This window comes from Dendropsophus ebraccatus, chromosome 1 (genome assembly GCF_027789765.1).
Source record: "Dendropsophus ebraccatus isolate aDenEbr1 chromosome 1, aDenEbr1.pat, whole genome shotgun sequence".
Classification (NCBI taxonomy): Eukaryota; Metazoa; Chordata; class Amphibia; order Anura; family Hylidae; genus Dendropsophus; species Dendropsophus ebraccatus.
The window spans coordinates 27858087-27870712 of record NC_091454.1 but is presented as its reverse complement, the minus strand read 5'-3'; the positions used below and the strand labels follow the sequence as shown (position 1 = coordinate 27870712).

The window sequence follows — 12626 nt, the reverse complement described above, 5'->3', positions numbered from 1 at the left end:
AAAAATGGACCGCGGCAACCGGCTTCCCCATAACAGCGCCAATCTATCCATGTGTTAAATTCAAGAGGATGTACCTGGTCGTACATCCTCTTTAAGCATTCTTAATGCTTCTAATATATAACAAATATAGCAACATTGTCAATAATCTTCATTTAAGAAAAGATATCCTGCTGTTTTGTGTCTACAGCTTCCATGTAGAATAGGTCAGAGCTGCACACCTCTCGCTGGTTGGTGCTCTGTGGGTTGTGGTTCTTAAACCATGCATATCAAAACGTAGTAAAATCCACGGCACTCAATATTATGCAAAAGTGATAATTTATTTTACAGTGATAGACAAATAGTGTATACTCCGACCAATATGAAATACTATGTAGTAGAGACCATAAATAGAAAGCAAGCTTTCGGCCCTCCCGGACCTTCCTCAGGCTAATGGATCTCACAGTAGTCAGTATGTCTGGAGTCTGGTGGAGTCCACCAGACTCCAGACATACTGACTACTGTGAGATCCATTAGCCTGAGGAAGGTCCAGGAAGGGCCGAAAGCTTGCTTTATATTTATGGTCTCTACTACATAGTGTATACTCCGACCAATATGAAATACTATCACTTCTGCATAATATTGAGTGCCGTGGATTTTACTACGTTTTGATACAGCTTCCATGTAGGCCTCAGTGTCTCCATGGTTACAGACTACAAACAAACTCTGCGTAGTCAGATTCTTTAGCTGGCCATACATTTTTCTGCCACAAAAGCATGTTGACGTCTGCTATGGGCATCGGTGTGGGGGAGCCCATGCCCATCCCGCTAAACTCTGCCTACTTTACCTCATCACAGTTATGAAATACCAGGAGTATTACAAAATAATAGCATGTATTTTCTTAAAACAACCTACACATTGCATCTTTTTTTAAGCATTAAAAGAAACAAAAAATAAAATTTCAGGTAGTCATAAAGTATTGTAAGACCATGGATATATTACTGTCTGTGGCGTCCGATAGCGAATGACTAAGATTGTGGTGATGTCACAGCTCCTCGCTGCTCCTTGTAGATACATGGTGTTCTCTGTAAGATTGTCCTTTGCTTAGATCATCCTCTGCTCCCTTGAGAAATAACAGGAGGACACTGGGTAAGACGAGGGAAGCTAAGGTTATATCAGGTCTATACAGTGTGGATAAGTGTCTGCAATACAATGCAGCAAACTGACTGTAGAATAGAAAGGCTTGTGTTGTGTTGTAAAGGACTATTGATATTTAATACCGACCATTCCTTCCCATTACAATGCATGTTCCACTCGTCCTTATGAGTACAGATGTAGAGAAATAAGGGGCTTTCAGGCACCTGGTAATCTTGCATGAAACAAAGAGAAAACATTGTGTTCCTATACTGGTCTGTTGTCGGCAGAAATCACATATTTACCTGGTAAAAATAGAGGAAGAAACCGAAAACCATATATTCATAATCACCATTGCTGCCAGTGCAGCTCGGGGGTGGTGCCACGCAGTTTCAAACCTCCTATAAGGAAACTCCTCCCCCGAGGATCATAGTGATGGATGTGTGTATCAGATCTGTGGCTGTAGTTCAAAAAAATTTGCATGTAAATTGGCTTTTATGGGATTATCGCCTGATGTTGCCAGTTGTCTACTGTTGAGGCTCATCTATATCCACCAATGTCACAGTACCCTACAGAAATCCGAGGCCTACTTTAGAATTTCTGAAGGGAAATATACCCTGTGTGAACATACTTACACACAGATGTGGTCCCAGTCTGCGGATTCACCTCTTACCACATCCATAATAACTGGTTAGACAGTCCCTTTAAGTTGTGCAAGTTTCCAACAGCCTTTTAATTCTTTGCCATCGCTGCTTGTTGTCAGTGAATGGAAACTGTATGGAAATACAGAGCTTTCGGCTGTGAGAAGGTAACAGTCTAGTCTAGACAATCCTTGCTTTAGTAGCCCAGATCTTTTTCATGTCTTTCTTTGTTACAGTGTATCAGGGCAGGAGAAATAAAACTGTATGGCATTCAAGCTGTTTTGTGTAGGGTCAGTTCAAATTGGCATTGAAGTTCAGAGCAAAATCCCGTCCCAGACTCCACTCGGAATTCCGCCTGCCTCAGACTTAAATGTAAGGTATAGGGCGCCTCCGCTCTCCGCGCCTTTCTGCTCAAAGAATTGACATGCCAATTCTTGGAGCGGAGAGCGGACTCTGTCTTCGGAATTTCGTCTCCAATACTCAGTGTGAACTGACCCTTACAGATGCTTGTCTGTACTAGATACAATTGTAACAAACTCTCCTTGAGAATAATGGGGTCATTTGGAGTTTTGTCCTCAGAACGTAAAGAGTTATTCTATATATTAGGTTGTCTTTCTTATGCAATGACTAAGCTCTATCCTATCTATCTATCTATCTATCTATCTATCTATCTATCTATCTATCTATCTCATGACATTCCTGCAATAGGGGACAGATGTATATAATTTACTATACAAAGTATTGTAGTATTATAGTATTCATGTACAGAATGGGAAGCGAGGAGCAGGTTTCCTCTCTGTGAGATCTATGGCAGAAGTCTTGGGAGGAAAGTAAGTGGTTTTAATAAGTCCCCAGAACTAGGAGTGCTCGGGCTGGGGCCGCACGCTTATCCGAAAAGGTCACCATAACCACAGTGGAATTTATTTGGCTGACACTTTGAGTGGAGCTTCTGTTTTGTGTGGCTGTGGACTAAAGATACTGAAGTGCTTGCGTTTACTGCCACCTGGTGTACGACTCTGGTAATTACTGCTTGGTCAATAGATTCCAATAGTAGAAAAAGCTAAAGAATACAATTTCATGTCTTTATTGTGAACAATCTTATGAATCCGGTTACACTTCTGATGAATATATCTGATGATTTTTCCTTTTTTCTTTCCAGCAGCTCCATGAAACAGTTAAAAGAAAGCTGGACAGCGCAGCTTCGCCTCAGAACGGGGATCAGCAGAACGGATATGGAGACATCTTCTCAGTGTCCAAGAAGCTCCGACACGATGATGGACTAGTGGGAGTGATCGGCTCATCGAACGGATTGCCCCCCGTTTCGCCCTTACATCAGCTGGACAGTAAGCCTCCCAGTGGAGATTCTTTGCAGCTGAATGGCAGCCATGCTATTGGACTTGATGGGGTCAGTAAGAAGTGTGTTCCAGATGCAGGTTTGCAGCTGAACGGGAATGGGGACACCGATGATTTCTCTCTTTGCTTGGGCAAAGAAATGAAGCAGGAGCCGGTGGATGACTTGCCTTGTATGCTGTCTGGAGTCGGTGGGTCCATGTCTCAAAATAACCTGATGCCGGACCTAAACCTGAATGAACAGGAATGGAAGGAGCTCATAGAGGAACTTAACAAATCTGTTCCCGATGAGGACATGAAGGATCTTTTCAGCGACGACTTTGAGGACAAAAAGGACAATGATGCCTCAAATTCTGCCACGCAAACCCCATCAACACAAGACATTCATATCAAAACCGAGTTTTCTCCTGCGACCTTTGAGCAGGATTCCCTCGGGTCACCCCAAGTGAGGTCGTCGTCCTGTGGGCCTTTTGGCGGAGCTCCTACAGTGCCTACTAGCAGCTCATCTCCCGTGGTAGGTGGTTCTCAGACTGTGTTCCAGCAGTCGTCTCAGACTGTGACCGATTCATCCAATCCGACGTCAATGCAACCTTCAAGCCAGTCGCAAAATGTGCAGAGACCTTTACCCAATGTATTATTGAGCGGGCAGAGTGCTGGAACTACCAAAGAGATGTCCTCCGCGCACCAACTACAGCAGATTGCAGCTAAGCAGAAGAGGGACCAGATGCTGCAAAACCAGCAACAGACTCAGCAGGTCCATCAGTCCAATCAGATGGCCAACTGGCCCCAGTCAAGATCCTCTCAGAGTCCGCTGGGTGTTCCCTATAGCATGGATAAGCCCACCAGCCCCTCTGTGTACTCACAAGACTTTAATAACCAGAAACTTTTGATGCCTAACATGAACAAAAATTCCCCGCGTGGTGGCGGCTCCTACATGCAGCCCAACCACGTAAACATGATCAGTCATAAGCCTCCAAACAGCCTGAACCCCAACCAGTCAGCGGGTCCCAATGCCATGCTGGACTATGGCAACACCATACCGCTCTCACATTATGAGGCCGACTGTGGTCCGGGGGTTGTATCCCAAAATCAGAACAAGAATGTAATGATGTCCTATCTTCAGCAGCGACAGCAGCAGGCGTCACAGCAGCAGCAGCAGATGCCTCCTATGTCCGAGGAACAGAACCGAATGTTTATAATGAAACAAAAGGCTGGAATTCCCTATAGACCATTAGTATCGCATGGGCAGGTAGGTGGCATGAACTTGCTATGTAACATTGTGCCATGCCAAGATTGGTACACCATGATATAGATACATATCTATAGCATATATATATATATATATATAATATATATATATATATATATATATATATATATATATATATAAATTTGTCATATCTATCGAAACTATTATATAAATATAAATATATAATCTTATATGGATGTCTGCCTAACCCACTTATTTTGGCAGGAGTGGGCGACACTTATGTATATGGTAGTGTCCTGACATTTGGAGAAAGAAGGATTGATCATGTTGGGTTGTAGCTACCTGATGCCTTTGTTCTTGAAGAGCAAAGCTGCCGCCAGAGCCTGGCAGTGTGTTGTTTTTTTTTTTGTTTTTTTTTTTTCTTTACCTATTACAAAGTCAGCACATAGTGGGGATTGGAAGCAATAGGGGTCTTACACATATGATTAAAGGTCCACAAATAGCAATCAGCCGAACGTTCATTCGGTGGACCGCTACTTGTTCCGATTGCCCCATACACAGGCACACTTAGGTCAGCTAAGCATTCATGTATTTTCAATAGGGAAAGGAAAGAAAGCTGCTGCCAGGCACTTCTAGGGAGAAACGAAAGGATCAGATGTTGAAATCCATTGGGGCCGACCCTCCTCTCCTCTAGTCTCATCTGTCAGAGGAGAGCCAAGATGCCCCCATACACAATAGACAATTGGCGGGTCCTACCAAAATAGGGGTGGTCACCTGACTTTGGGGGTCCTTACAGAAGATAATACTAAAATAAGCTGAATCTGCAGATTAAGGCCAAGTTCACATCTATACACCGGCAAATTGTGTGGTGTAGGCCTGAGACCCTGAGATCAGGTTGCGGACTTATACCACATTGTGTTGCTTCTGGATTCATGCACTTGAATGGGCCAAATGTAGTGTGAATGTGACTATATTGGTCACGTTTTGGGTCGTATACAATTATCCCGTTGGACATGGTTGACCACGCTTTTAAGGAAAGTCGTATACTCTGACAGGCAGCGGCAAAGCATGGATATTTCCTTACATATGTGAATATATAAATGGCTCCATTGAACAGATAATAAGTGTGGCTGTATCTGTCTTCTCTTACAGGACCAGAATCCTCAGCCCAATGTGCCTCGTGTCCCAGTTTCTGTAGGGGGGCCCGGGGTGGTGTCGCAGGCTCCCGCAGTATCTATGGCTGCCAACCATGGCAATGCACCTTACCTGAACAGTCAGCAGCAGGCGCTGATCAAGCAGCAGCAGCAACAGCAGCTTCTTCTAGAACAGCAGAAACAGCGCGAGCAGAAGCAGCAGCTACTACTGGAGCAGCAGAAACAGCAGTATCTCATGGGCCAGCGACAGCAGCAGCAGCAGCTCCTGGCAGAGCAGGTACGTCATACACAAGACTCCATGTACACTGTACAGACAGAGCATTACTATTATGTTGGCTCCTAAAGGTAAAAAGCCAATTATTCTCCCTATTACTTTGACCTGGAGACATGTCAAGTTTTGATCGGTCCATGTGTTCAGACCCTCACTGATCATTAGTCGGGAAAGCTTAACTATTCTTTTCATGGAGAGCCCTCGATGCTCTCCTACCTGGCACATCAGGCACTGTAATATGGCTAAGGTATATGGGGACCCACTGGCCTGCTTACGGCCACCAGAGGTGATCAGTAGGCCAATAACAGCTGCTTAACATGTTTTCCATCATTTCCATAGAGGTTATTGGGAGTTGGATGTACAGTACAGGATAGCAGTGTGCTCCATGTAGTAGTATCTATATATAACACACACACACACACACACACACACACACACACACACACACACACATATCTCCCTGTAGAATATTGGACTTATTTAGAGTTGACAAAATTCCTCTTAAATATCCCAGTCGGGAGTGGTGCAGCTGTAGGTTTATCCACACTTTAGTGTCAGGACGCTATATAACCATTGTTTTTTTTTGTTTTTTTTTTCCATAATAGGAGAAGCAAAGGCACCAACAGGAGCAACTCCAGCGGCACCTTACCAGACCACCCCCACAGTACCAGGACCAGCAGCAGAACTCCTACCCACAGCAGGCAGTGGGCCCCTTTCCAGGTGAGGTCCATATCACTACACTTATGCAATACACCAGTTATAGCAATGCAGGCTTGTAATACAAGGTATCACCTCTAGAGGGAGACAACATACTGTGGATGACTGTCAGTTGGTAATGCTTTTAGATCTCTTCTCTATTTCCCTCCACACAGTTGACAGAGCACGCCCACTACTCTCTCCTATAGAAGTCACTATGTTGTATTCTGTAGCTATGTATGTGTAGGGAGTAATCATGGAACATAAATGGTGATCTAATCCCTTTATATACACATTATTCAGACATATGTGATAACATGTGGCTGGGCATTGCTTGTAGCCTGGGCCTAACAATAGCATCAGGCTCGATTAAAACCTAAGAGCTCAAGTATCCGCTCATCAAAAGGGGATCTGCAGCTTCTGTCCATGAAGGTAAGAGTGCCAACATGACTGTACATAGACCAAACACCTACTTAGCTGTTTTTTTTTTGTTTTTCTTGTAGGGTCGGCTTCAGTTATGCCTGGGGTGAACAATATGGCACATCAAACTTCAGGAAGTCCGCGCATGTTTCCCCAATCACAACCAATGCTACAGATGGGAGGGGGGCATGGGGCACCCTTGTCTTCTGTTGCCAATTCTCAAGAACGAGCGGTCTCCCAGTACCCCAATATGCAGAATGTGCAGCGTAGCGGAATGTACAACATGGGATCAGGTCTCCCGCAGATGGTGCCAAACCATGCAGCGCAGGGTAACATACCCAACGGACAGCCTCAGATACAGAGGCAGATACAGGGGCAAGGAAACACACTTCCCTCTGGTTACGGACCAAACCCTATGGCCAATCCTGCCCTGGCAGCGCAGCATAATAAAGCAGGGATGAACCCAGCTCTCTCTAAGACCCAAATGCCGAGAATGCCTGCTGCCCTGGCATCCCAGAATCCCGGGTGGCAGCATCAGCAAATGCAGAACATTAACAGTCAGGCTCAAGGAAACAATGGCTTGGGTGCTTTCAGTACTGCCAATCCGGGCTTTCATCTCCAGCAGAATCACCACAAGATACCCAACCAACCATTTGGCCAGGGCCTACCACAAGTTGGTCTAGTTGCTGGTCGACCCATGAACTCGCTGAACAGTTCCGTCCCTGGTCAGATGATGCCGAATATGGCTGCCCAGCAAAGGACAAATCCCGGCACCCAACAGCCGGCACCTAACCAGCAGGTCCTTCCTGTGATGAGCCAGGCGGTGCCAGACTTGACGGCGTTCAGCCAGAACCCAGGTCAGCAAATGGCAAACCGAGCCGGACTTCACTGTAACCAGAATTACCAGGTTAGGTCGACGGGTCAGGAGCTGCCGTTTGGATTTGGCGGACAGGCGGCCAATGCCGCGTTACAGAACTTGTCGGGAGAGGCCGATTTGTTGGACTCCTTGCTCAAAAACAGGACTTCGGAAGAGTGGATGAATGACTTGGATGAGTTATTGGGGAACCATTGATACCGAGCCCGGGCATCTGTGTTTTTTTTTATATAATGGTTTTGAGAACATTTTAGTTCATTTTATAAAAAAACTGAAAAAATATGAAAAACTAAAATGTAAATTTCTTTCGGACCAAAAACCTGTGCCATTGAGATACTGTTGTCCCTGAGGCTGGAACATATATGGCCTGCTGCTTCCTCTCGACCCCCGATGACCCCAGATGCCTGGCGCATGTGAGGGTCTCTCCGCTCACCACTGCCTGCCTCTGTCATTGATGATGGCAGGGCCCCTCTTCCTAGCTCTACAAATGCCTTATTTTTCAGAAGCACTGTGGGGAGTGATGGGTTCTCGGTAGCAGAGAGCCAGTTTAATGCTACTATCTTGGTTTGTCCTTTATTTGTAAGCTACAGCTTAAATCTCATCACTGTGCCCCCCCTACCCACCCCATCATCACAACGCCCCATTATTTGCTTTACCTCGCCCCACTGTGAAATCTCACCCCAGAGATGTGCTCTGTAGCGCCTCTGGGTGGCTGAGAAGCTCCATTTCTTCTCTGGCCCTTATCTGTAGTCTTTTTGGCTCCTTTTTATTTGTTTTGTAATATTCACTGTTAATAAAGGAAAGCTTTAGGGAAGAACGGCAGCTCCCGCCTTTATGTCCTGTATCATGTCATCTCTTTGCATTTTACTTTTAATGTAATGTGGAGGGCAAAGCAGAAGCCAAATTTACTGTCTATTCAACCTCCGTCAGTAACTACATCCTTCACCATTCACTTTCTAAGGATTGTTCTTGCTTTTCCCCTGTTAAGTGACATCCAAACCTGGTAGATAGAAAGCCACCTGTTGCTCCTCCAATAGAATCAGACTTTGTTGAGATGTGTGACATAAGTTGCTCCTTAGCACCATACATTGTCAGCCTAAGAGAATATCCACTTGAAGTTTATTACTAGGAGCAACTGAGCAAATTTTAGTTCAACATTTAGCCACCAATTGTTTTAATTTTCTCTCGATTCCTCTGGTTACTCGCTCCTATGTTTCAGAGCAGTGGGGGAGGGCTTCTGCTGTCACCCACATGCCTTACAGTAAGAGCGAGGTTTGTAAAAATGAGGAGAATGGATGAACAGAGCGAAGCCCAATACATTCAGGCCAGATGTCTTGTGGGAATTATTGGGAAGGAAATGACTGGTCCTATCAGTGCATCCACTTACCAGGTCCTTAGTTAGGCTGTTTAGGCCAGCAGTCCATGGCCAGGGGGTCAGCCATTAATTCCATTATAACGCGCACGTATAGAACTATGCAACAATGCATTTTCCGACTTTGGGATAGATGTTGTGTAACCGCCTGTCACATCACAGTCCACCATATCCCTTCACATTATATAGAGCGCAACAAAGGTGCCGGCCCACCGCTCATTGAACTTGAAGGTAAATCTGAGATATATGGGAATATTTTTTTAAATTTGTTTTTATGTATATATTACATTCACATTACCGCAGAATGAACTAAATTTCACCCAGTTTAGCACTTTCCACCCTTATCCGGCATACGTATATTTTTGGGCAGACCCCCTCTCCACCTCCACTATTATGTTTTTTCACAGCAGCTGTGAGGAACTTTGAGGGAGATTTATCAAACGTGGTGTAAAGTGAAACTGGCCCAGTTGCCACTAGCAACCAATCAGATTCCACCTTTCATCCCTCACAGACTCTTTGGAAAATGAACGGTGGAATCTGATTGGTTGCTAGGGGCAACTGAGCCAGTTTCACTTTACTTCATGTTTGATAAATCTCCCCCTTTCTTTCGGACAATGATGTAACACTGGGAGACATTGACCTGTCCAGGGTTCTTCACCATCGTGCCTTCTGTAGTGCGGCCCATGATTCCCTGGGAACATTTGGCTAATTCTATCAGTATTGCAATATTAGAAGTCTCATCTAAGCATTGACTTTAATGACTGGACTCACACTAATGTATTTGTAATTTTTTTTTTTTTTTTTTTTACTTTTAACTATCCCCTTCCCCCCCCAATAAACTATAGAGATTTTATTCTAGGGGTTAAACTACTTTAGTCATTTGTTTTTAATGTCTCTGCTGAATATTATGCAGACATGACTGTCTGTAGTAAGCACCGATCGGCAGAGCAAATATTCGGCCCACTGTTCGTATGTTCTGTGCATTGTCCATAGGTAAGGACAATGTGCTGCGGAGCTCCAGGCATCATGATTCATTATGATGCTGGTTGTTATGTAGCGCAAAGAGTTAAACAGATTCAGAGCTCCTGGCATCATATTGAATCTTGATGCCGGGAGTCCTGTGATTCTGGTCCATACCACATCTTCCATGCATGGAACAAGTGAATGCCTCATTAGCGGATACGAATGTTCTGACTTAAGAAGCCATACAGTACATTTAGGGGGAGATTTATCAAACATGGTGTAAAGTGAAACTGGCTCAGCTGCCCCTAGCAACCAATCAGATTCCCCCTTTCATTCCTCACAGACTCTTTGGAAAATGAAAGGTGGAATCTGATTGGTTGCTAGGGGCAACTGAGCCAGTTTCACTTGATAAATCTTCCCCCTTAGTGTCATCTAGACTGTGGTCTGTTTCCCATGTAGAAAGGAATAAACTTATTTATAAAATGAGTGACAGCCCATTCATCTCTATGGTGAAAGACGCCATATTCTTGTCTTGCTCTCTAGCCATGAATGGGGATTTGATGTCCCCATCATTCTCGCTCTTAACTTTAATAACCTGTGAGTTACAGGTTAAAAGTTGTGTGAATTGTATGGATCTAAGCCAGTATGAAGCCGACTTTCTGCCTCTATGCCACCCTTGTACACTACAGAGGGGTATATATACTTATACACAGTATAGAAGTGCATATTATAGGGTATATACTTCTGCGCTGTGACTGCAGAATACTTAACTAAAAGGTCTTTTTCTGGGCTGGATTCCTATCTAGATTGCAGAAGAGATTTCTTGACCCTTATCTAGAAGGCTGACAAGCCGTCATTGTGCAATTATTTGTTTTTTTTGTGATAGGGATTATTTCTTCTTTTTGTTCAGTGTCTGATGAACCCCATAGTAAACGTTCATTCGGATGTGATCTATACTATTTAAAATTTATAATATATATATATATATATATATATATATATATATATATATAAATATAATATAAATTTCCAATTGTATATGATCTTGCTGTAGTCAGGTACAGGGAGACATCTGTCAATCAAATATGGTGGGGCGGGGAGAAACTAATGACTCATGATTCAGATGGTATAAGAGTGATGAGAGGTTCCCTTTAAGGTGGCTTCAATCAGACACACGATACCAGCATAATAGCTTCTCTAGTATCAGGGCAAATGTCCGTGCCTTGTGGGCTTAAAAAAAAAAAATGGTCAAAACCCCACCATACATTCTTATAGCCATTTTTGTGCACTGAGAGGTCTTGGTCACATGACAAGTTAGTGGTTGCGCTGCAGGCTGCATACATGGGAGCATAACATATTATTGTTTTGTTGGTCAATCTTTGGATGTTCGTCTTTGTTCGTGTTTCTGCCAGTAGCTCCGCTCATTTCAATCCTTCTTCCCTCATGTTACAGTACACTTAGCAATAATTTTTTTTTTTTCGGGGCGGGGCCTAGAATGGAGGAGGGAATAGTTACCACTGTGGAGCGTTAACCACTTACTAGTGCGGCAGGCCCGAAGGTGGAATGACCCGCTGACTAGTAGGCTAGTGGTAACCGCTTCCCAGTGGCTGACAATACAATCGTTCTGTGTTTCTCCTCACACTTCCTCTGTAAATAATCGTTTACAGTTTTTATATAAAAATATAAAAAAAATTAGATCCTGACTGTATATTTTTTAACTTTTTGTAATAGATTTTAAAAGAAGCTGTAATTCTTTATATATATTTTTTTTCCCTGTGTCTAGGGGGATGTATGTAACTTTTTTTTTTTTTTTCCCCTCGCTTGTAAATGGAGATGACTTTCTGAACATTGGCCTTTTTTTTCTTTCTTTTCTTTTTTTTTGGAAAATGTGTTAAAACAGTACTTTATTCTTGTACCACAGATATCATGGCTTACTGAAGAGAGAAAATCCACTTATGTTCTGCCATTCAAAAAAATAAAAGTATTTTGCTAGAGTATTTCTATGCTCTCTTGTGTGTGTTTTTTTTTTTTTTTTTTTTAGGAACTTCGAGGTTGTTTTATTTTAATTGGCGGTAATTTGTTTTATTTTACCTGGTTAGGATGATGGAGAATGTAGAACATATTTGACTATTGGTTTTATAAAAAGTGGGCAGTACAGATGAGCCGGACTCAAGCCCTGCCCACTAGAGATGACCACACCTCCAGCATGCTTATCATAAAGGGGGTTCGAACACTAGAGATGATCGAACATTGGAAAATTTTAGGTTCTATAGAACTCAAACCTTGTTGAACCTTCCGCATTTGATTCCCGATGCCTTCCCGGTCTGTGGGGAAGGAGGAGACAGCCCGGGTACCGCCTGGAATTCCAGGATTTAGCCTAGGTAATAGGCTGAATCCCGGAATTCAAGGCGGTACCCGGACTGTCTCCTCCTTCCCCACAGACCTGGAAGGCATTGGGCATTTAAATGTGGAAGGTCCGGCTAGGTTCAACTTCTATAGAACCTAAGATTTTCCATCACAGCTAAAATGCTTTCAACATGAATGCTAAAGGCGCCTCCTGGTGGC

General features: G+C 43.7%; 1 protein-coding gene across 2 annotated transcripts in view; it reads left to right on the top strand.

The window, feature by feature from the left end:
- The window catches only part of MAML1 (mastermind like transcriptional coactivator 1), a 60041-nt gene extending 47983 nt beyond the window's left edge, over positions 1-12058 (top strand). Inside the window, exons 2-5 of one of the 2 annotated variants that reach the window (XM_069969176.1) lie at positions 2914-4350; positions 5464-5742; positions 6342-6456; positions 6936-12058. In XM_069969176.1, the coding sequence (XP_069825277.1) occupies positions 2914-4350; positions 5464-5742; positions 6342-6456; positions 6936-7924 (2820 nt within the window). In that variant the 3' untranslated portion in view covers positions 7925-12058. Of the gene's footprint in view, positions 1-2910; positions 4351-5463; positions 5743-6341; positions 6457-6935 lie in introns of both variants that reach the window. The other variant, XM_069969175.1, reaches the window with a different exon arrangement.
- The last annotated feature ends 568 nt before the right edge of the window (positions 12059-12626 follow it).